Source organism: Bubalus bubalis, chromosome 7 (assembly GCF_019923935.1).
Source record: "Bubalus bubalis isolate 160015118507 breed Murrah chromosome 7, NDDB_SH_1, whole genome shotgun sequence".
NCBI classification, from domain to species: domain Eukaryota; kingdom Metazoa; phylum Chordata; class Mammalia; order Artiodactyla; family Bovidae; genus Bubalus; species Bubalus bubalis.
Window position 1 is genome coordinate 98,076,132 of NC_059163.1, and position 25,792 is coordinate 98,101,923.

The following is a 25,792-nucleotide window of genomic DNA, read 5'->3' on the forward strand; positions in this document are numbered from 1 at the left end:
CATTGCTATTCTGGTATACTTTTGAATCACAGTTATTGCAGCACAAAATATTATTTTCATTAAATAAGTGTTTAATCAGTATACAAATACATTCACCTTTTAACCTGTTTGTAAATTTCTCAAGTTTAAGGTGATATAGTATTAGAAACAACTATGATAAACTTTATTAAGAATCTCTCTTTTTATATACCAGGAAGAATAAAAAAGACAGTGACCAAGTGTACATGGTTTTTCAGGGCTCATTTCTTGACAGTTTTGATATTCTGAGCTATGTTTTCTGGCACATAAAAGGAAGAAGTTCTGCTGATTTAAGATTATGTTGCGTATACTAAATGGGACTACAGGCTTGTAGGCTGGTTCCTTTATTTTCCATTTCTTTATTTCATTTTTAGTTGTAGCTGAAAACCCACTAACCTACTAGAAGGCTTTGCGAGCTTATAAACATGAAAAAGCTTTGGAAGTCATCTTTCCAGTTTCCTCCTCAGTAAGAGAATTGCCTTCCTGCAGTCTATAAGAGATGATCTTCCACGTACTGCCTGCATAGCCCTAATGATCGAGTGTTTTCTACTTTCTAAGGCACCTGTTTCTTGATTAGACAACACTGATCATTAGACATTTTTACTTCTGTTGAGGTGAAATGTATTTCCTCTAAATTACTTGCTCTTCATATCCCTTGGGCTATACAGAATATGATCCTTATGAAAGTGCGGGCTTAGAATCAGCTGGCTTTGCCATATGTTCACTGTGTGAAGTTTCAGCAAGCCACTCAGTATTCGAGCCTAGCTGTATTTCAGCATCTCAGTATTTCAGCATCCAAGTTTGTAGGGCTATTGACATAATTAAATGACAACATATTCTAAAAAGTGTCCACAAGAGTCTTAGTTTCCTTTTCTTTCTCTCTTTTGCATCAAATGGTTTAAAGCTGCCTTGTCCTAACTCACCTTTGCCCCAATCGTATGATCACAAATTCTTTTCACTATTCCAACTAGTTATCATCCTAAGAGACTGACTCCACTTTTTAAATGGTGGATCTGTTTGAAACCTGCCCCAATGTGATCATTACAGCTATCCCTTTCATGGTCTTGGATGAGGTTATTTCTGCTGCTTAGTTTCATTATGTAAGAAATGCTCAGCTTGCTAAGGTACATGACCAATAATTAGAAATTTTCTAATTTAAGTTTTTTTAAAAAAATTAATATATGGCAGAGTTAACATTTCAAAGAATTAAAATGTTTTTTAGGAGTAATATTAGTTGTTTTTAATACTAATTAGATCATGACCTCTAGCATTATTTTTCAGGACATTAAGTTAAATATACTTAATGTATGTGTATATATTATTATATTAGTATACATATTATATTTATATATGAATAAAGGTATTCATGTCAATAAAGGTATAATTATGCTAAGAAATAGTTTGGGTTTTCTGGTATCATGCTTTTTATAAAATCATACTTTTTATATTTTACCTTGATTTGATTACTATAAGAATTTGAGACAAGAATGAATTGCTCTGTGTACCATACAAGCACATTTGTAACAGTGTAAGATAAGAAAGTTCTTTATCTTAAAAGAACAAACAAACCTTGTTGGGCGAGCCTATCCTCTCTCCTGGGCATTCACTCAGCGTAGAGAATGCACACATGCATGGTCAGTCACTAAGTTATGTCCGACTCTTTGTGGCCCCATAGACTGTAGCCCACCAGGCTCCTCTGCCCATGGGGTTCTCCAGGCAAGACTACTGGAGTGGGTTGCCATTTCCTACTCCAGGGGATTTTCCCAACCCAGGGATCTAACCTGTGTCTCTTAAGACACCTGCATTGGTAGGTGGATTCTTTATTACTGAGCCACCTGAGAAGCTGTCAGAGAATGAGTGCTGATCAAAGAATGTGTCAGTGACTCAGATTACTGCAATCTATCCCTTGCTCTTCTTCAGTGCTTAATTTTATTCTAGACCACATGATTACTAATGTTTTTGCTTACAGATATTTATGTTTTGATTGCTTTTGAAAAATTATAGAAGTGTAATTTCACTGATCACGAGTTTCAGGAGTTTTGACAGTTATACATATCTACATAGTGAAGTGAAGTGAAGTCGCTCAGTAGTGTCTGACTCTGTGACCCCATGGACTGCAGCCTCCCAGGCTCCTCCATCCATGGGATTTTCCAGGCAAGAGTACTGGAGTGGGGTGCCATCACCTTCTCCAGGAGATCTTCCCGACTCAGGGACTGAACCCGAGTCTCCCACATTGCAGGCAGATGCTTTACCCTCTAAGCCACTAGGGATAACCACCACCCAAAACAAGCTGAAGAAACTAATCACCATCGCAAGTTCTCTTCTGTTTCATTCGAGTCAATTCTCCAGAGAATTCTCCAATTCTTCAGAGGCAGCTACTATCTAATTTTTATCAAAAACAGATGAGTTTTATTTCATCTGATATTTTTCACAACTGGAATCATACAGTATATACTCTTGCATTCCATTCTCTTCTTCTCTATTTCTGATGAGAAGTCAGGTGTAATTCTTATTGTTTTCCTATATGGCATGTGCTTTCCTCAATACACACATCCCCACCTCAACTCCTACCCCAGCTACTTTTAAGATTTTCTCTTTATCTTTAATTTTTATCAGTTTAACTCTGGGGTGGGTAGGCATAAAATTTTTGTATATATTCTGCTAGGGGGTTACAGGGATTATTGAATCTGTGGGTTAATGCTATTCATCAATTTTGGATCATTCCTCAGCCTTTAGTTCTTCAAATATTTTTCTGCTCATTCTCTCTCTTTACTCTGAGAATTCAATTACACATATGCTTGATATTTAGTATTATCCCATACACCTTGAGTCAAAACTGAGTAGATGAACTGAGTTTGTTCTTTTAAGGCTTTACTTGGACTCTGGATTTTTCATCTTTTTCAGTTTGAATAATTTATTTTGACTGTCTTCAAGTAAACTGATTCTTTTCTTTTTTTTCCTACAATTATGCCCATCTAATATCCAAAAATTTTCTGATATTATATGTTTCTAGAATTTCCTTTTTTAAAATTATAATTTCCATTGCTCTAATTAAATTTCCATCTCTTCATGCATTTGTACCATTTTACAATAGATTCTGTAACATACATATTGTAATCATGTTAATGTTCCTATTTGATCATTTCAACATCTGGAGCATTTCTATGTTTGCCTCTAATGACTATCTTCTCTTGACAACAGGTCATCTTTAATTCCTTCTTTGTATTTCTTGTAATTTTATATCTGGTGCTGAACAATATACCTAAAGGATCAAAGTAAATAATATCTACCCCAAGAAAGGCACACCCTTTCTTCAGTCAGACAACTAGACTTGAAAGCGGACTCAAACTAATCTGTAGATGAGCTGAACTTGGTCATTTTTTTTGTGACTTCACTTAGATTTAGTTAATCACTGGCTTCAAATACTATGAGGGCAGAACCATAACTTTCTTGCACAGCTTGGGATCTAAGCTTCGGTGAGACTCAAGAAATCTCTGTTGCTTTGCAGACTGGCTGTCAGCCTTTGGGTAACTGGATGGTTCTTTTTCCTCTCAAGTTCTGCCTCCAGAAGTTTTCACATCAGAATATCTCACTCAGATTTTGTGCAGCCTCTGTATACACCCAGTTAAGGTAGATTTCTTACTATCCCAAATAGGGGATATTATTTCACTTTTACAACTCTCCATATTCAGAACCTGTTTGCTGCTGCTTTCCATACAATAAAAGCTTTGATGGAATTTGTTTCAGTAACTCTGTCCCACTCCTGCTCTTTAGCAGCCACTAGTGGTCCAATGGCACCCCACTCCAGTACTCTTGCCTGGAAAACCCCATGGAAGGAGGAGCCTGGTGGGCTGAGGTCCATGGGGTCACGAAGAGTCGGATATGACTGAGCGACTTCCCTTTCACTTTTCACTTTCATGCATTGGAGAAGGAAATGGCAACCCACTCCAGTGTTCTTGCCTGGAGAATCCCAGGGACGGGGGAGCCTGGTGGGCTGCCGTCTATGGGGTCGCACAGAGTCGGACACGACTGAAGCGACTTAGCAGCAGCAGCAGCAGCAGCAGCAGCAGCAGCAGTGGTCCAAGAACTGAGAACTTCCAGATGTACAAGAAGGACTTAGAAAAGGCAGAGAAACCAGAGATCAAACTGCCAACATTCGTTGGATCACAGAGAAAACAAGGGAATTCCAGAAAAACACTGACTTCTGCTCCATTGACTATGCTAAAGCCTTTGATTGTGTGACTCACAACGAACTGAAGAAAATTCTTAGAGATGGGAATACCAGACCACCACCTTACCTGTCTCCTGAGAAACCCGTATGCAAGTAAAAAAGCAACAGTTAGAATCAGATATGGAAAAGTTGACTGGTTCCAAATTGGAAAAGAAGTATGTCAATGCTGTATATTGTCACCCCATTTATTTAGCATATATGTAGAGTACATCATGTGAAATGCCAGACTGGATGAATCACAAGTTAAAATCAAGATTGCCAGGAGAAATATCAATAACCTCAGATATCCAGATGATAACACTGTAATGACAGAAAGTAAAGAAGAACTGAAGAGTCTCTTGATGAGGGTGAAAGAGGAGAGTGAAGAAGCTGGCTTAACATGCAACATTCAGAAAACTAAGGTGATAGCATCCAGTCCCATCACTTCATGGCAAATAGAAGGGGAAAAAGTGGAAGCGGTGACAGATTTTATATTATTGGATTTCAAAATCAGCATGGATGGCAACTGCAGCCATGAAGTTAAAAGGCACTTGCACCTTGCAAGGAAAGTTATGACAAACCTAGACAGCATATTAAAAAACAGGGACATCACTTTACTGACAAAGGCCCATCTAGTCAAAGTTATGGTTTTTCTAGTAGTCATGTAGAGATGTGAGAGTTGGACCATAAAGAAGGCTGAGCACCAAAGAATTGATGCTTTTGAACTGCAGTGCTAGAGAATACTCTTGAGAGTCCTTTAGACTTCAAGGAGATTAAACCAATCAATCAATCCTAAAGGAAATAAACCCTGAATACTCATTGGAAGGACTGATGCTGAAGCTCAAGCTCCAATACTCTGGCCACCAGATGCAAAGAGCCAATTCATTGGGAAAGATTCAATTGGAAAGATCCATTGGAAAAGATGCTTGGAAAAAGTGAAAGCAAAAGGAGAAGGGGGTGGCAGAGGATGAGATGGTTAGACAGCTTCTCTGACTTAATGGACATGAATTTGAGTGAACTCTGGGAAATAGGGAAGGATAGGGAAGCCTGGTGTGTTGTAGTCTATGGTCTCTCAAAGAGTCAAACACAACTGAGAGACTGAACAAGTGGTCCTCAGGTATTTTAAGGGTCTTTCTTGACCTACTGCCTGCCTCCAGTATTGATATACTAGCTTTGTGCACTTGAGACAACCTACAAAAGAGTTAGTGGGTGATGCAGACCCACTCTGTAACGGGGGCTCCTTGGAGTTTTCATTCATCACACTAGCTTAAGTACAGCCATTAAATATTTGCTAAATATTCAGCTGGTTTTTCTTTACTCCTCATCTATAGTGAGTTATTGTCTTTTTGCTCTGTATGGGATGAAGGAAGTTACGAGTTGCTTCTCTATTGTGAAGGACTTCTTCTTTCCTGGAAATTAGTTAGTTCAGATTTCTTTTGTCATTCATTTTCTGCTGTATTTAAAAAGGCTATGGGGTCACACAGAGTCGGACATGACTAAAGTGACTTAGCAGTAGCATGATTTTGAAGATCATCTTGCTTGTTCTTCCTATCACAGTAAGAACAGTAGACTCTTATATTGTACATCTTAATCAGAAGCCAAAGTCCTATGAGACCTGAAGACCTTAAGCTTATCATTTCTTAAATTCACAGTGTTTGTTTTGTAAATAGTTTGTTAATCTCACCTATTAGATTAAAATAATAGATTCTTTAAGAAGATATTAAAACTTTTAGAGTGTACTTAATCTGTAATATACATCTATTTCATTTCATGGCAATTTTCATTTAATCAAGATTCTTTGTTCTATCATTGTTGTTCATTTGCTAAGTCATGTCCAACTCTGTGACCCCACAGACAGCAGCAGGTCAGGCTTCTCTGTCCTTCATTATTTTCCAGAGTTCACTCAAATTCATGTCCATTTAGGTGATGCTGTGTAACCATTTCATCCTCTGCCACTCCTTTCTCATTTTTGCCTTCAATCTTTCCCAGCATTAGTGTCTTTTCCAGTGAGTCAGCTCTTCACATCAGGAGGCCACAGTATTGGAGCTTGAGCTTCAGCATCAGTCCTTCCAGTGAATAATCAGGGTTGATTTCCTTTAGGCTTGACTGGTTTAATCTCCTTGCAGTCTAAGGGACTCTCAAGAGTCTTCCCCAGCATCACAGCTCAAAAGCATCAATTCTTCAGTGCTCGGTCTTCTTTATAGTCCATCTCACATACATATGGGCTTCCCTGGGAGCTCAGTTGGTAAAGAATCCACCTACAATGTAAGAGACCCCAGTTCAATTCCTGGGTTGGGAAGATCCGCTGGAGAATGATGGGCTACCCACTCCAGTGTTCTTGGGCTTCTCTGGTGGCTCAGCTGGTAAAGAATCCACTGGCAATGGGAGAGATCTGGGTTTGATACCTGGGTTGGAAAGATCCCCTGGAGAAGGGAATGGCTACCCACTCCAGTATTCTGGCCTGGAGAAGTCCATGGACTGTATAGTCCATGGGATTGCAAAGAATTGGACACGAATGAATGACTTTCACTTCACATCCATACATGACTACCAAAAAACCCATAGCTTTGACTAGATGGTCCTTTTTTGGCAAATGATGATTTTGCTTTTTAATAAGCAACCTAGGTTTGTCATAGCTTTCCTTCCGCGGACCAAGAGTCTTTTAATTTCATGGCCGCAGGCACTGTCAGTAGTGATTTTGGAGCCCAAGAAAATAAAATCTGTCACTGCCTCCACTTTTTTTCCTTCAAGGTATAAGTTAAAAAGCCATAACTCACACTAGGATGTGGCCAAATTGCTTTTAACTTTTGTTCCTGACAAATTTTCAGTTTTCAGTTGTTTCAACCAATGTCTTTCAAATGGTAATTTTAGAGGAACAGAATTAAATGTCTGGTAGAGGAATTTTCCAACAAAAATTCAATTTCATTAGCTTTGGAAATAAAAATAAAGAGATGACCTGGAACCTAGTAAAGAAATCAAGTCACATATTTATTTAGGCTGAGCCGTTTATAACAGTTCAAGATAATCCCTATAAAAGATGGCCAATAATTAGATTGAAGTTCTCAAACCAAAGCTTTCAAAAGATTAACCTAGCTTCCCAGAATAATAAAATGGGAATATGCCCAGGGTTCGCTTTAAAATTTTTAAAGTAAGATGCATATGCAAACTGGAAGTGCATGCATGTAATCCTCTGCTCTCTTAAATCATTATCTGGAATAGTAAATCTTTATTCCCCCAGTGTGTGATGGACAAAACAATGAAGCACATACCAGAGAAGATAAAAAGTCAGGGGATCTGCCTTCTAATTTCAGCTCAGCCACTAAATCTGTGGTACTTATGAAAGGTCTGTCATTTCCCTGGACCTCTATTTCTTCATTTATAAAATTATAAGTTTGGGGTCAGAATTGTAGGACTTAGGATACTCTTCTGGGCTAGAGGCCATGCCACAGATGGCTTTAGGGTAATTTTCCCTGGATGCTAATCAGATACCAACTAAGGTGGTAAGGATGATATTTGCAAAGTTGAATAAAGGTAATGATTTTCATTCTTATTCCTTTCATCATAGGGTTTGGAGTCGGATGAAATGTTACTATTTCTATGGCTCTATAAGACAGTGCATGACTGGGTTTATGAATCTGATCGCTTTGGAGGAGCACATATGCAACATATGAGGTGTCACTCTTCCTATCCTGTTGAAAGAGTAGACATAACCTATTTAGAATTGCAGGCAAAAAATAATACTGCTGAGATTACTGTATTTCTAGAATCTTGATAGCGTAAATTAAGCAAACAAGGGAAATAATGGAATATTAAAGTTCTTTGGTGCAGTTTGTTATCTCTCTAGAAACTTTATTTATATGCATGTGTGATTGTATTTTGTTCCTATGTTCATTTAAAAAATACCTTTTGAAAATTACCAGTATGTTTGCTTCTGATTCTGAACAGCAAAGGGACCAAGAACCTAGAAAGAAGCCAAGAAAGAGTCTAAAAAGATCCAGGAAACTTGGAACACTAAGAGTATGGAAACAAGATGGGCTGGGTTGGGATCAAATGTCTAGTTACTCTACCTCCAGGTCGTGCCTTCCAGGTAGAAAGTCACCCACTGTCCTTTGTATGGGTTTCACACAGAAAGCCAAAGAATGTGTGCTACCAAGTAGTAAATCAACATATCTGACAAATGTGTGAGATTTTGTTAGGAGCATTTGGTATTTTTTGAGGACTTCTTATAGTCTTGAGAACCTGATTTATTTAAAAAAATATTAAATAATTTTGATAATAGTGAATTAAGGCAGGAAAGTAATCTTGGAAATTTGGGCAATAAAGGGGCTGCTTAGAGCTTTGGGAATATCGTCATATGTAGTGCATGGGCAGAATATAAATTAAATATGAGAATGATTAGGGAAGCATCTACATGTAGGATGGCTGGAAAGAAAGGTAAAATATTTTAGAGAAACCTGCTAGGAAGCTTTTTCAGAATGAAGGAGGAATAACTGATGGCCTGAATGAATTAGAGAGGTGGCAGTAAAAATGCGCAAGGACTGAGATATCAGACATTCAAAAGAAAAGGCTTTTCAGGCTTCGAAGGAAAGACTTGGATTTAAGATAACATTTCAGGTTTATGGCTACAAACTTATGAGGTAGAAAAGAAGGGGTATTCATTAAAGAAGGTAACATTTCATTGTCATGGAGAAGTGCAAGCAGGAGTGTTGATGGGGTGGCTGCTGGCAGTAGAATTATATGACATGGTTTTTCCAGTGGTCATGTACGGATGTGAGAGTTCACTGTGAAGAAGGCTGAGTGCCGAAGAATTGATGCTTTTGAACTGTGGTGTTGGAGAAGACTCTTGAGAGTCCCTTGGACTGCAAGGAGATCCAACCAGTCCATTCTGAAGGAGATTAGCCCTGGGATTTCTTTGGAAGGAATGATGCTAAAGCTGAAACTCCAGTACTTTGGCCACCTCATGAGAAGAGTTGACTCATTGGAAAAGACTCTGATGCTGGGAGGGACTGGGGGCAGGAGGAGAAGGGGACGACAGAGGATGAGATGGCTGGATGGCATCACTGACTCGATGGACGTGAGTCTGAGTGAACTCCAGGAATTGGTGATGGACAGAGAGGCCTGGTGTGCTGTGATTCATGGGGTCGCAAAGAGTCGGACACAACTGAGCGACTGAACTGAACTGAACTGAAAGTATATTAGATAAATGTGTCTTTGAATGGAGCATGTTGATTACAAACTTAGCTCCTGTCACTAAACATTAATAATCACCACAGAACAGTTTTTTTTTTTTTTTTTTTTTTGTGGAAGAGGAAGTATTCTGAAATAGGGTCCCAGAGTTTCTTTTGCCATTTAAGGTAACACATTCACAGATCTAGGGACTAGGATGTGAATATCTTTGTTATTGCTGTTGTTGTTTAGTTGCTAAGTCATGAGCAACTCTTTGGTGACCCCATGAACTGTAGCCCACCAGGCTCCTCTGTCCATGGGATTTCCCAGGGAAGAATAACGGAGTGGGTTGCCATTTCCTGTTCCAGTGAATACCATTAGGAGGCAATTATTTCACTTACTATACTAAACAAATGGTGTTAAACCAAAAGGCACTCTCATGAAACAAGAAAGTGGTAATAACTCCACAATTCAGCATGTCTTTAGACTCTTAGCAATATCTATTTTTCCTTGACCAAGAGTTAATATTACAAATATGACCCAAATGATAGCTGTTACCACGCTACCAACACATCCTTATTGTCTAAACCAGGATAGGATATTCTGAGAAATTTTTCTATCAACTGGATACTGCTGCTTTGCAAATCTATTGACCAAGATTTTTCAAACAGATTGTTGGGGGATCCCTAAATGTGTATGGGTAAATACAGTCTTTTAGAGCTGCTGACCTCTGAACAGTAGAAGGATGGTGAGTGTGATGGTTAATTTTATGAGTCAACTGTCTTAGTTATTGTGAGCAGTTGTCTGGTCAAACACCAGTCTTGAGGTTACTGTGAAAGTATTTTTTAGGTGTGATTAATATTTACATAAGGGACTTTAAAGCAGATTACCCTCCATATTGTGGGCAAATCTCATCCAATCAGTTGAAGGCCCTAGGAGAAAAGACTGAGGTTTACCAGAGAAGAAGGAATTCAGTTTACAGACTGCCTTCAGACTCAAGGCTGTAACATCAACTTCTGCTGGAAGTTTCAGCTTGTTGGCCTGTCCTGCCGATTTCAGAATAGCTAGCCTCACAATCAGATGAGTCAGTTCCCTAAAGTAAACCTTTTACTGTCTCTCTCTCTTAGTACATACCCTTGATCCCGTTTCTCTGGAGAATCCTAACTCAATGAGGGAAATGACTCCAGTGGTTCTGGGAAACTATCTGCTAAGTCACGTCAGGCGTGTCCGACTCTGTGCGACCCCATAGACGGCAGCCCACCAGGCTCCCCCGTCCCTGGGATTTTCCAGGCAAGAACACTGGAGTGGGGTGCCATTGCCTTCTCTGTCTGGTAAACTATAACAAGACATAAAAAACCAAGTTCTAAATGCAGTGAATATTCACACCTGCAGTAACACTAAAAAGATATTCTGTAATCATTTGGTAAAGGCAAAACCCAGAGAGCAAAGGAGTCCCTTCATGAATATTGTTTCCAGATAGGTTAGTAGTTGAGCGGTCTGGGGGATTTCTGGACCTGTCAAGCGTTTCAGAGGATAGAAACTCTAGGTTTGAAAATTATCATGGTACAACAGCTGCAAAAGTAACAGGGGGTTCCTTAAGGATTAACTTAGTCAATCTATAATTAAAAAAAGAAAAAAAAACCCTTTATGCTGTGTGTGTGTGTGTGTGTGTGTATGTGTAATCAAGGCTAACCCACGTGTGCATTTTTCTTAATAAAATGAGTGAATGTTACAGAGACTATTTCTTGTTACCAGTTCCTAATGGAGAGTATCACAGGTTTTCCCTAATCCTGTGATAAACTTACAGATTTAAACGTATTATGTTTGACCCTGAAAAACCTACATTTTTTTGTGTGTCAGCTCAGAGAAGATGAACATATGTGTCTCAATCATTTGAGCACAGATAGTTCAGGGGACGGGAATGGCAATCCACTCCAGTATTCTTGCCTTGTAAATCCCAACAGAGGAGCCTGGAGGGCTACAGTCCACGGGGTCGCAAAGAGTCGGGCACGACTGAGCATGAGCCACCGTACAGTTCAGGGCAGCACATTCAGAAGGCTCATGTGCCAATTTTTCTTTCTGGTAATGGCAGATGTCACAGATAAGAGGTAGAAGATGAAAGAAAACAAAGGAAAAGAAAAGAAAGTGATATTCTAAATAGCTGCCTTGTTTGCAGGCTAAGTTGCTTTAGTCGTGTCCAACTCTGTGTGACCCTGTGGACTGCAGCTTGCCAAGCTCCTCTGTCCATGGGATTCTCCAGGCAAGAATACTGGAGTGGGTTGCCATGCCCTCCTCCAGGGGATCTCCCAAACCCAGGGATTGAACCCACATTTCTTATGTCTCCCTGCACTGGCAGGTGGTTTCTTTACCACTAGCACCACCTGGGAAGCCAGATAAGCTGCCCTATATTCCTATAAACAAGAATAATACTAGTCTGATACCTAATGCTTGCTGCTGCTGCTAAGTCGCTTCAGTCATGTCTGACCCTGTGCGACCTCATAGACGGAAGCCCCCCAGGCTCCCCAGTCCCTGGGATTCTCCAGGCAAGAACACTGGAGTGGGTTGCCATTTCCTTCTCCAATGCATGACAGTGAGAAGTGAAAGTGAAGTCGCTCAGTGGTGTCTGACTCTTCACGACCCCATGGACTGTAGCCTACAAGGGTCCTCCGTCCATGGGATTTTCTAGGCAAGAGTACCTAATGCTTACCAGGGTTTTATTGATTTTAATCTATGGTTAGCTTCATTGCCATCAACAAATTAATACAGTAAATATTTATTGAATACTAGAGACTCTCTTAGGCATTAGGAATAAATTCATGAACAAAATGGACAGGGCTCCTTCTTAAAGGACAGCATTTGCCCTCAGAGGCAAAAGTGGTGATTTGAAGAAAAAATATGCTATGAAACAAAAATCACTATGTTTTGGGGATTGCAAAAAATACCATAAAGAGTATCTGAGATAATTTCAAACTTGCCTTTATAAATTATTAATTAAAGCCATAAATTTAAATAATTCAGCACAAATAATTCATAACCTTTCCTCTTCAGTAAGGTCACCTACCCGAGAAGCTAACTCCAACTGTCCCTCTTTCTCTGGGGCTCCTGAGCCTCAGAGAGCCACAGCTCATCACAGTGGATAGGGAGGCAGTGGCCGAGGAGTGGTTAATAACCTCTGCTGGCTGAGTGGATTCACTCCAGCCTTGCCACCATTTGAGCAAATGATAGAAACTCTCAATGCCTCATCTGTAAATCAGGTTTGAAAATAGTACCTACCATGGGTTTGTTGAGAGGAATTAAATAATATAAAGTAAGAGAGGTTCTTAGAATTATTCTTAATGCAGAGTACATAATATGCAAGTATTAGCTCTTATTAGTAGAGGAAAAACACACTATATTAGTGATACTAATTTTTGTGATTTTATTTTCTCTTCTTGGGTGCATTCTGAGTGTATGGGTTTTATTTATTTATCTCACATTCCTCTACCTCCCTCAGCATCTAGAAGAGTACCTAGTATAATGCAGAGTGTGTTAAACTGCTAAGAATTCATGAGGGTTTATTTTTGTTTTTAGTAATGATACACAAAAAATAGTCATGTATGGATGTGAGAGCTGGACCATAAAGAAGGCTGAGGACCTAACAATTGATGCTTTTGAACTGTGGTGCTGGAGAAGACTCTTGAGAGTCCCTTGGACAGCAAGGAGATCAAACCAGTCAATCCTAAAGGAAATAAATCAACCCTGAACACTCATTGGAAGGACTGATGCTGAAGCTGAAGTGCCAATACTTGGACCACCTTCTGCAAACTGTCCACTCATTGGAAAATACCCTGATGCTGGGAAAGACTGAGGGAAGGAGGAGAAGTGGGCGACAGAGGATGAGATAGTTGGATGGTGTCATCAACTCAATAGACATGAGTCTGAGCAAACTCTGGGAGATAGTGAACAACACGCCTGGTGTCCTGCAGTCCACGGCGTTGCAAAGAGTTGGACATGACTGAGTGAACAACAACAGAAAAACCATCAGCTCATGAAATTTACCTGAGAATATGCAAAAGATATCCTTGGGAGGATATAAGAAAAAACCTATACTTGGAAGCTGTGTTATCAAAAAAATGAACTGGAAGAATCTATAACATTACAGGCAGTTTATATGCCAAAACTCCAGTTTACTCAATCATTACAAGTTTTGATAATGTGTTATGTGTAAATCTGTTCCTAATTTCCTGTTTTTATTTTAGCATTGATGCATTTGTAACTACTTTGAAGTGTTTACATGACTACAATTATTTTCTTATCACTTTTACTTCTCATGTCAGAATGAGGAATAATCTCCCCAATTTCTTTCCTTTTGCATTGATTTCTTCATTGCCCCTATATTCTATTCAGGTTATTTAAAATGAAAACTAAAGAGGTAGAAATTAAAAGACGCTTATTTCTTGGAAGGAAAGTTATGACCAACCTAGATAGCATATTAAAAAGCAGAGACATTACTTTGTCAACAAAGGTCTGTCTAGTCAAGGCTATGGTTTTTCCAGTGGTCATGTATGGATGTGAGAGTTGGACTGTGAAGAAAGCTGAGCACCAAAGAATTGATGCTTTTGAACGGTGGTATTGGATAAGACTCTTGAGAGTCCCTTGGACTGCAAGGAGATCCAACTAGTCCATTCTGAAGGAGATCAGCTGGGATTTCTTTGGAAGGAATGATGCTAAAGCTGAAACTCCAGTACTTTGGCCACCTCATGCGAACAGTTGACTCATTGGAAAAGTCTCTGATGCTGGGAGGGATTGGGGGCAAGAGGAGAAGGGGACGACAGAGGATGAGATGGCTGGATGGCATCACCGACTCAATGGACATGGGTTTGGGTAGACTCCTGCAGTTGGTGATGGACAGGGAGGCCTGGCATGCTGCAGTTGGTGGGGTCACAAAGAGTTGGACACGACTGAGCAACTGAACTGAACTGAAAGAGGTACATGGAACTTCAGGCATTGTGAAATTCATATTTGGGGAAAACATTTAAAAATGTTTTTTGCAAAATACCTTTGATATTGCTTCTTTTTGTTCCTAATTTTCTTCTCAGGGAGTAAGATTAGTAATTTCTAATTTGTGAAAACATTTCTTTCTATGTAGAACTATACTACATATATCTCTAGTAGTGTTTCTATAGAAGTTCTTCAACAACATATCATTAATTCCATTCCATGTATAAAAGGCTTTGCAAATCTTATCATCCTTTCATCCTGAACATTATGAAAATGTAAGGTCTTAATGATCAGATATTTTGAAGCTGATACTGAGTCAAGATTATAGGGCCAATGAGGCAAGCAAAACATGAGTTCAGCCATATTCATGTCTATGTTGCATATTTTATTATGCAATTTGTATTATGTTATTTTGTACTTCCTCTAGGGTTTAGAGCCTAATGTTATGTTTGCTTCTGTTGTAGGTTTAATAGCTCTGCCACCTAGCAATAACCAATGATATGGTTTTTGAATGAATTACCTAGATTATATTGAACTATCCTAGACTATATTAAACTTCTTTTCAAAACTGCAATTGTTTCATAAAAATATTTTTCCAAATACAAAATAATCATTACAGTCTAATAATGGCTTAAAGTTTTCATATGTTATTAACTTTCTAATTAATAAATTAGAAAGTTTAATAAAGAGAGTAATATTTTCTTGGTGTCAAAGATCAATATGAAGATGAATTATTTGGCAGGTCTGCAATATTGATACAGTGAAACAATTGAGACTGATGAACTTGGCTGCCCACTGGAATTACCTGGAAAACTTGAAAAAGTACTGATAGCTGGAATCCACTCAAAGATTCTTTATTAATTTGGAGGTGTGGCTTGGGCATAGGATATCTGAAGGCTTTGTAGCTAATTACAATATGCACCAAGTTTCAGAACCACTGCTCTAAACCCTTGATACTCAAGGTCTGAAAACCAGCAACATCAGTTTTACCTGGAAGTTTGTTTAAAAAGCATAAGCTTAACTATTCCCCATACCTAGAATCAGATCCACGTTATCAGGGCTTCAATTTAAACTATAAAGAATCCTTTTCCTAAAAAAAATAAAGGACCAAGTCTATTCCATCCTTTCAACTCTAAAATTCAGATCCTTCAAGATGAATGAGAGAATAAGAAGCACTTTTAAACTTACCTAGAATTCTTTATCTCTAAATGAGAGACCAAAGACATCCTATCCTCTCCAACTCCACAATTCTCATTTCACAAACAAATATAATGCTGAGGGAATTTGTAAAAATTGTGTCATCATTTCATCTTCATACGTTTACATACACTTTCTATTCCTTAGAATTCCTGTTTCCTTTCTCTTTTCTCATTGAGACACATCATTTAAGATCTAGGTAAAATCCTATTTCCTTTAGGAAACACATCTTGAAAACTAATACAGCTTTTCCCTAAAATTCTATTGTCAGTGTAATCAGTTTCATGAAGTGTGGCACATTTTTTAGGCGATGGCACCCCACTCTAGTACTCTTGCCTGGAAAATCCCATGGATGGAGGAGCCTGGTGGGCTGCAGTCCATGGGGTCGCTAGGAGTTGGACACGACTGAGCGACTTCACTTTCACTTTTCACTTTCATGCATTGGAGAAGGAAATGGCAACCCACTCCAGTGTTCTTGCCTGGAGAATCCCAGGGACGGGGGAGCCTGGTGGGCTGCCGTCTATGGGGTCGCACAGAGTCAGACACAACTGAAGTGACTTAGCAGTAGCAGTATGATTACATACATAGTATCTTGTTTTCCCAGTTAAACGATGAGTATCTTAAGTAAGGGATCATGTCATGTTCCTTTTCTATTCCAACCTAATGTCTAACTTTTGTAAGTGAACTGTGTATTGTTAAAATGTATATGGGAAATAAAATAAATGTGGATTATTCTCACAAGATTACTTATTCAAAAGCAGCCTACCATTGCCCTGTCCCCACAATGTGGCCTTACCACACGTAATGCACGTTCTAGCACATCTGGGTGAATCATAATCAGTTGTGCCTTAAGGCTCCTATTCTTTTCTTCCTGCTTCCCTCAGGCCTGACAGCCTGATGATAAAACTATTTCAAATAGCACAGAAACTCTACCGAAGAAAACCTCTGCTCATCAGCCATACAGTATACCTATAGGAGACCTCTCATGTCCTGTAGCCATGCCTGTCTTACTCACCATTACATCTCCATCATTGTGTTTGCATACTGAGCATAAAACTGTATTAGAAACAGTGTGTCAACAAAAAACACAGGAATAAGCAATAAACAATGCATGCTGCTGAGCTTGTAATGACATTTAGAAGTATGGTTTTTTATTATAGTAGCTCCTATATATATTTTCCTTTATATATATGTACATGTATATTTCTTTGATAAAAATAATATGCAGTCACTGTAGAAAACAAAGATTTAGAAAAATGAAAAAATGTAATCCCTGAAAGAGCAGAACCCATGCATAACTGTTAGCAGATGCATATCTGTTCAGACTATTGATTTATATATGTATATATACACATATATATGCATGTGTGCATTTATATATATACACACAAACATATGCTATTAAACATATGTACCTCTTTAAACACGCTCACACTCTATCTCTTGCTATATATCCTACTTTTATTCGATTATGTATAAATCAAAGCATCACTCCGGTCAGCAAATCAGTTTATAATAAAATTTGTTTATGATGGTTGCATTAACATATGTACCAAAATTTATTTGATCAATTACTTATCTTTAAAGGACTGAGTTATTTCCATTTTTGGTAATTATAAATAATGCTATGATGAACAATTTTCCTCATTCATTATCCAAATATTTCCTTAGACTAAAAACCAGCTCTCTCACCAGAGGATGGGAGTTTTTGAAAACATTTCATCAGCAATTCTATATTCTTTGCTATAATATTTATTAAGCAGTTATATAGAGTGAAATGTGACAAAAAGAATAATTGATGCAGTTGGAAAATACTCACATTCTTTTTGAGGGCAGACTTCAGTTTGGAGTGATTGGAATTCATAGTATGGTATCTCATGTTTGAATGTGGATGTGAGAATATCATCAAGTTCGTCAATGTCACTCTGTTTTCAAATGAAAAGGAAATGTTTTGTTAGTTTAATTATTTACAAAGAAACATCTTAGTGTAATATAATAAAAATTATTGACTGGGATAAATACTGGGTAACCTTTAATAATCCTTACAACTTTTAAAAAATAATAATACAAAATATTAGGGACTTGGAAAAAAGCCAGTTATTAGAATGATAGAAAAATGAATGCAAGAAATAAGTCTTTGCTTTTGGTTGGGCTTCCTTTGTGACTCAGCTGGTAAAGAATCTGCCTGCAATATGGGAGACCTGGGTTTGACCCCTGGGTTGGGAAGATCCCCTGGAGAAGGGAAAAGCTACCCATTCCAGTATTCTGGCCTGGATAATTCCATGGGCTGAGCAATTTTCACTCACTGTCTTTGGATGAGCTAATCGACTTGAAAATTGACTAATTTTAGAAGAGTTTTATATGAAGTCAATGATAACACTGTAATTTGTTTCAATAATAAATTCTGTTAAAATATATGCTTCATTTTAATAAATGAGATAAAATGATGAATCTGATTCTTCAATTTAAGGGTCAGAAATGAGATTATTTTACTTCTGTGTCAAAGTGAGGGTGAATATTCATCTTGACCTATTTTTTCCCCTGTAGATATAAAATAATTATATATCAACTTTATTTCCCTAATCTGAACATTTTGGGAGGAGCTACTGGTCAAGCTTGTACTACCAATGATATAACGGACTGCAAAAGCTACCATTTCTTTTAAATTGTGTTTTGTGAAGCAATGGCTGGGATTAAACTGACTTGTGACCTAGATGACTAAAGCTGAGAAAGTAGGCCAATGAACAAAAGCCATGGGGAGGAGAGAGGATTATGGAACAAAAATATCTACCAAAGACTTTTGAAATGATTTCCAAGTAAATTAGATAGACTGCCAATATGAAGTCACAGAAATTAAATGATTGGGTTGAAAAAAATGATGTTACTCTATTTCTTCGTTTTTCAATAATCTGCATACCTCAAATAATAAAGTGGTTCAAGCCTTTCTGGATTTTCTAAAAGTCCTGTTTAGAAGTGAAGAGAAAGGATGAAAGTTATAGCCATGTAACGCAAAGCAGAATGAAAGTGTTAGTGGCTCAGTATTGTCCGATTCTTTGCGACCCCATGGATTGTAGCCTGCCAGGCTCCTCTGTCTATGAGATTTCCCAGGCAAGAATACTGGAGTGGATTGCCATTTCTTCCTCCAGGGGATCTTCCTGTTCCAGGGATCAAACTTGCATCTCCTGCATTGGTAGGCAGTTTTTTTTGTTTGTTTGTTTTAGCCACTTGCGAAGCCCATATCTAACTAGAAGGGTGGTTAAAAATACAAAAACCCAGTCTTCCCACCTTTAATAGCTGACAAGAGGCAAGGAAAAAGGTTTTAAAATAATGATGTTGAATGAATAAACCTCTAAGGTTGACTACAGAATACTAAGTTATTTTTTAAAATCTGGTAGAGAAATACAGTAGTAGTAAAGAATCTTGACAGGAGAAATGATTTCAGTGAAATAATCATAGGAAGACTGTGAAATGTTCAAAATAGGAGACAAAATATATCATTTGCAGCATTTTACTTTCAGGCATCTAAAAAGGAAAGCAATGGTTGAACTAAAAACATCTTGTTTTTCTTATAACAAATTTCTATGTTTCCTTAAGTTTCACTAGTAAAAGAAAATAAAATTCACTTCGTTTATTCCATTGTTCATAATGTGTGCTATGAAAGCCAGCCACAGTAGACATTTAAAGGAAAATCTGATACATAGTTTACATATCTTAAACAAAATTTCCTCCTACAGCTTATAAAGAGAATGACAGAGAACAGAACAAATATTTTCTGGTTATAAAAAGCCTTTTGCTTTTTACTTTATAAGTATTCAACTTCAAGCACTTAATGTAAAAGAATAAACAAGTAAATTGGGCTAAGATGAAAGAGATATTTTCCTTTGTCACATTAATTTTTCTAAGTTTTAAGTGAGTCAGTTCTAAGAATTTCAAACATGTCATGACCACATATGCAAAAATAAATATTAAGAGTATAAAACAATGCAATTTAACACCTCCTTCAAATGTTTTGAATTTATATTGATTAGGTATTCATGTAGCTGTAGAATATCTTTAAATAACTTGAAAACAATTATACCAGGAAGAAAATATATTTTGAGACCTGAGAAACCTCTGTTGAAATGCCTGCTTCAGGACTCATTAGTTGTGGACCTTAATAATACTTACCCAACAGAACTACTTAGGAGTTTAAATAAATTGATGTGCACCCTCAGATATAACACACGAAATACAATCACTGTGATTTAGAAAAGTGCACATCTATTCATGAGGAGAGTTCACTCCCCAAACTAGCCTTTGCACTGACTGAACAAATTAAGTGAAAAGGCTAGTTTGGGGAAAGAAGTCTGGACAAATAGTTTAGTTTCTCTTTTTAAATTGAGTAACACTTATCTTTAAAATTGACATACTCTTTTTCCTATTTGGAACCAGTCTGTTGTTCCATGTCCAGTTCTAACTGTTGCTTCCTGACCTGCATATTGGTTTCTCAAGAGTCAGGTCAGGCGGTCTGGTATTCCCATTGCTTTTAGAATTTTCCACAGTTTATTGTGATCCACACAGTCAAAGGCTTTGGCATAGTCAATAAAGCAGAAATAGATGTTTTTCTGGAACTCTCTTGCTTTTTCGATTATCCAGTGGATGTTGGCAATTTGATCTCTGGTTCCTCTGCTTTTTCTAAAACCACCTTGAACATCTGGAAGTTCACGGTTCATGTATGCTGAAGCCTGGCTTGGAGAATTTTGAGCATTACTTTACTAGTGTGTGAGATGAGTGCAATTGTGTGGTAGTTTGAGCATTCTTTGGCATTGCCTTTCTTTGGGATTGGAATGAAAACTGACCTTTTCCAGTCCTGTGGCCCCTGCTCAGTTTTCCAAATTTGCTGGCATACTAAGTGCAGCACTTTCACAGCATCATCTTTCAGGATTTGGAATAGCTCAACTGGAATGTCATCACCTCCACTAGCTTTGCTCGTAGTGATGCTTTCTAAGGCCCACTTGACTTCACATTCCAGGATGTCTGGCTCTAGGTCAGTGATCACACCATCATGATTATCTGGGTCGTGAAGATCTCTTTTGTACAGTTATTCTGTGTATTCTTGCCATCTCTTCTTAATATCTTCTGCTTCTGTTAGGTCCATACCATTTCTGTCCTTTATCGAGCCCATCTTTGCATGAAATGTTCCCTTGGCATCTCTAATTTTCTTGAAGAGATCTCTAGTCTTTCTCACTCTGTTGTTTTCCTCTATTTCTTTGCATTGATCGCTGAAGAAGGCTGTCTTATCTCTTCTTGCTATTCTTTGGAACTCTGCATTCAGATGCTTATATCTTTCCTTTTCTCCTTTGCTTTTCACTTCTCTTATTTTCACAGCTATTTGTAAGACTTCTTCAGACAGCCATTTTGCTTTTTTGCATTTATTTTCCATGGGGATGGTCTTGATCCCTGTCTCCTGTACAATGTCATGAACCTCTGTCCATAGTTCATCAGGCACTCTATCTATGAGATCTAGGCCCTTAAATCTATTTCTCACTTCCACTGTATAATCATAAGGGATTTGATTTAGGTCATACCTGAATGGTCTAGTGGTTTTCCCCACTTTCTTCAATTTAAGTCTGAATTCGGCAATAAGGAGTTCATGGTCTGAGCCACAGTCAGCTCCTGGTCTTGTTTTTGTTGACTGCATAGAGCTTCTCCATCTTTGGCTGCTAATATAATCAATCTGATTTTGGTGTTGACCATCTGGTGATGTCCATGTGTAGAGTCTTCTCTTGTGTTGTTGGAAGAGGGTGTTTGCTATGACCAGTGCATTTTCTTGGCAAAACTCATTATTCTTTGCCCTGCTTCATTCCATATTCCGAGGCCAAATTTGCCTGTTACTCCAGGTATTTCTTGACTTCCTACTTTTGCATTCCAGTCCCCTATAATGAAAAGGACATCTTTTTTGGGTGTTAGTTCTAAAAGGTCCTGTAGGTCTTCATAGAACCGTTCAACTTCAGCTTCTTCAGCATCACTGGTTGGGGCATAGACTTGGATTACTGTGATATTGAATGGTTTGCCTTGGAAACGAACAGAGATCATTTTGTCATTTTTGAGATTGCATCCAACTACTGCATTTCAGACTCTTTTGTTGACCATGCTTATTTTGTCACCATGCTTATTTAACTTCTATGCAGAGTACATTATGAGAAACGTTGGGCTGGAAGAAGCACAAGCTGGAATCAAGATTGCCGGGAGAAATATCAATAACCTCAGATATGCAGATGACACCACCTTTATGGCAGAAAGTGAAGAGGAACTAAAAAGCCTCTTGATGAAAGTGAAAGTGGAGAGTGGAAAAGTTGGCTTAAAGCTCAACATTCAGAAAACTAAGATCATGGCATCTGGTCCCATCACTTCATGGGAAATAGATGGGGAAACAGTGTCAGACTTTATTTTGGGGGGCTCCAAAATTACTGCAGATGGTGACTGCAGCCATGAAATTAAAAGATGTTTACTCCTTGGAAGACAAATTATGACCAACCCAGATAGCATATTCAAAATCAGAGACATACTTTGCCAACAAAGGTCCATCTAGTCAAGGCTATGGTTTTTCCAGTGGTCATGTATGGATGTGAGAGTTGGACTGTGAAGAAAGCTGAGCACCAAAGAATTGATGCTTTTGAACGGTGGTGTTGGAGAAGACTCTTGAGAGTCCCTTGGACTGCAAGGAGATCAACCAGTCCATTCTGAAGGAGATCAGCCCTGGAATTTCTTTGGAAGGAATGATGCTAAAGCTGAAACTCCATTATTTTGGCCACCTCATGCAAAGAGTTGACTCATTGGAAAAGACTCTGATGCTGGGAGGGATTGGGGGCAGGAGGAGAAGGGGACGACAGAGGATGAGCTGGCTGGATGGCATCACTGACTCGATGGACGTGAGTCTGAATGAACTCTGGGAGTTGGTGATGGACAGGGAGGCCTGGCATGCTGTGATTCATGGGGTCACAAAGTCAGACACCACTGAGCAACTGAACTGAACTGAACAAACATGAAAAGATGCTCAACATCACTATTAGAGAAATGTAAATCAAAACTACAATGAGGTATCACCTCACACCGGTCAGAATGGCCATCGTCAAAAATTCTACAACAATACATGCTGGAGAGGGTGTGGAGAAAGTGAAATCCTCCTGCACTGTTGGTGGGGAATGTATTTATACAGCCACTGTGGAAGACAATATGGAGATTACTTTAAAAACTAGGATAAAACTATATATGACCCAGCAACCTCACTACTAGGCATATACCCGAGGAAACCATAATTGAAAAAGACACATATACTCCGATGTTCATTGCAGCACTATTTACAATAGCCAGGACATGAAGCAACCTAGATTTCATCGACAGATGAATGGATAAAAAAGTTGTGGTACATATATACACAATGGAATATTAATCAGCCATAAAAAGAAACACGTTTGTTTCAGTTCTAATGAGGTGGATGAACCTAGAGCCTATTATACAGAGTGAAGTAAGTCAGAAAGAGAAAGACAAATATCTCATATTAACACATATATAGGGAATTTAGAAAGATGGGACTGATAAACCTATCTGCAGGGCATCAGTGGAGACGCAGACATAGACAACAGACTTGTGGACACAGAGAGGGAAGGAGAGGGTGGGAGAAATTGAGACAGTGGCACTGCAGCATATATATTACCATATGTAAAACTAGACAGCTAGTAGAAATTTACTATATGACGCAGGGAGCTCAAATCTGGTGCTCTGTGACAACTTAGAGGAGTAGGGGGTTCAAGGGGTGGGGACATACATATGCCTATGGCTGATTAATGTTGATATATGGCAGAAACCAGCACAATATTGTAAAGCAATTATCCTCCAACTAAAAATAAATTATTTTATTAAAAAGATTATGTTGGAAGGTGAGAGGGGACAGTGACATCAAGGCCATATTTTTCATGCTAATGATTTTTTTAATCCATTTAACAACTGGAATCTATTGAAGTATTTGAGCAAGAGAATTGTATGCTGACATCATTCTTTTTAAAATAACCTCACAGTCCAGGGACTTGAGATAAGTAGGGTGTGTGCGGAACCTACAGTTGGGAACCAGTTAGGAGATTAGTCTAGCAGTGTAGGCAAGAAGAAAAGGTTCACTAAAGTGTCAGAACTAGAGAGATGTGTAGAGAAGTGAGCAATATTTAGTAAGTAAAACTGATATGGTTTAATAATGGATTGAATTTGTAGGCTGAGGGAGTGCAAGGTATGAGGAGAGTCCTGTGTTTCTGGCTTTTAAACTAGATTGACCATGATGTAATTTCATGAGTTAGAGAACAGTGAGAGATAGGCTTAAAGGAAATCCACAGTTGGTGTATAACTCATAAGCCAATGAGATAAACCGCAGAGGAAATATCCATCAAAAATATAGGTGTCTAAGAATCAAAACTGGATAGGTTTAAAATTTTATTTTATAGATCTACAATGAAGAGATTGCACAGGATATTGAGAATGAAAGGCAAAGGATGTAGGAAGAAAACCAGGAACACATGTCTTCCTGGAAGTTAAGGGAAAAAATTAAATCAAGACAGTAAGTTTGTTCCATGGTGTTAATTGCTGCTGAAAATTCAAGTTACATTAAATTTAAAAATGTTCATCAGATTTATTGCGAGGGACTTGTGCATAACTGATGTATATTTGTTTGTGTGTTGATACTTAATAAGGTTGATGAAACTAAATGGCTGATCTCTGAAAAATAATAAGTTCTTACAAGTTTAATTTTCCTTATTAAAGATTTATATTACTTAATTTCCTATGTCTTGATATGGTTTAATGTAGAAGCATATTTCATGAATGCTAAACACAATTTAAACTTCCCAAATTATATTCTACTTTATTTCTTTATCTTATTATTAATACTACTTAATAAAGAGAACCATAAGAATGTATAATGACTTTTAGTAAACGTAAACAAACACATTTTTTCCACAAGGTTTTTTAGTCTTCTAATTTCTGAAGAGGTATGGAATATTTGGGGTTTGTTCCTACTTTGGTGTTTATATGAATAAACCTACGAAGGAACCTTGTTAACGGTGTTTGACTTGTGCTTTGTTTCTTAGGGTTGTTTACAAATGCTCATTATGATTGAAGATCTGAACGCTCTAAAGAACTAGACAGTAAAAGCAGGAGGCTGTACTTGGATGGGGTTGTTATAGACACCATTCACATCAGCACACAGACATCCTCTGCAGAGGGCAGTCAGAGCCAGCCCCAGCTTGACAAGAAGAAAGGGGATGTAAGCTGCAAGACAGACACTTTAGTTTGGGAGGAATAAAACACTGAGGAAGCATTTATTTTCATCAAGTGAGCAGAGACTATAAATTAAGAAGTCATTAACAAAATACATTCTGAAGTAAGCCAGAAAGAGAAACACCAATACAGTATACTAACGCATATATATGGAATTTAGAAAGATGGTAACAATAACCCTGTGTACGAGACAGCAAAAGAGACACTGATGTATAGAACAGTCTTATGGACTCTGTGGGAGAGGGAGAGGGTGGGAAGATTTGGGAGAATGGCATTGAAACATGTAAAATATCATGTATGAAACGAGTTGCCAGTCCAGGTTCGATGCACGATACTGGATGCTTGGGGCTAGTGCACTGGGATGACCCAGAGGGATGGTATGGGGAGGGAGGAAGGAGGAGGGTTCAGGATGGGGAACACATGTATACCTGTGGCGGATTCATTTTGATATTTGGCAAAACTAATACAATTATGTAAAGTTTAAAAATAAAATAAAAAAATAATAAAAAAAATAAATAGTAGCTAAACATAAACTAAAACATATGGGACCAATAACTATGAAAATGGACTAAGATGGCATATAAGATCAAGAATTGTAGAGAAACATCAGTATAGTTATGTCACTGGCTATTTCTGTGCTCAGAAATGCTTTTTTTCTTATAACAGCTGCTGTATCTACCATTAAAGCTAACTGATTTACTTGTTTTTCTCTAAATAAATGGATGAGTGTACTAGCTGTGTGCTCTTGTTTGAGTCAATGACTTGTAACTGAGGTGAGTATAATCATTAAGTCTGAACTATCCTAATCAGGCATCATTACCATTGCTTGACCGTTTCCACAAGTAGAGACATAGCACACAGGAAATGTCACATCTAAACTTCAAAAGATTTGTTTTACTCTTATTGGTCTATTCCAAT

General features: G+C 38.1%; 1 protein-coding gene across 4 annotated transcripts in view; it reads right to left on the bottom strand.

Moving 5' to 3' along the window:
* The window catches only part of BANK1 (B cell scaffold protein with ankyrin repeats 1), a 317,845-nt gene that overhangs the window by 178,993 nt on the left and 113,060 nt on the right, over positions 1-25,792 (bottom strand). For all 4 annotated transcript variants that reach the window (XM_006070968.4, XM_006070969.4, XM_006070967.4 and 1 more), the window contains one exon: positions 17,391-17,496. In XM_006070968.4, the coding sequence (XP_006071030.2) occupies positions 17,391-17,496 (106 nt within the window). The remainder of the gene's footprint in view (positions 1-17,390; positions 17,497-25,792) is intronic.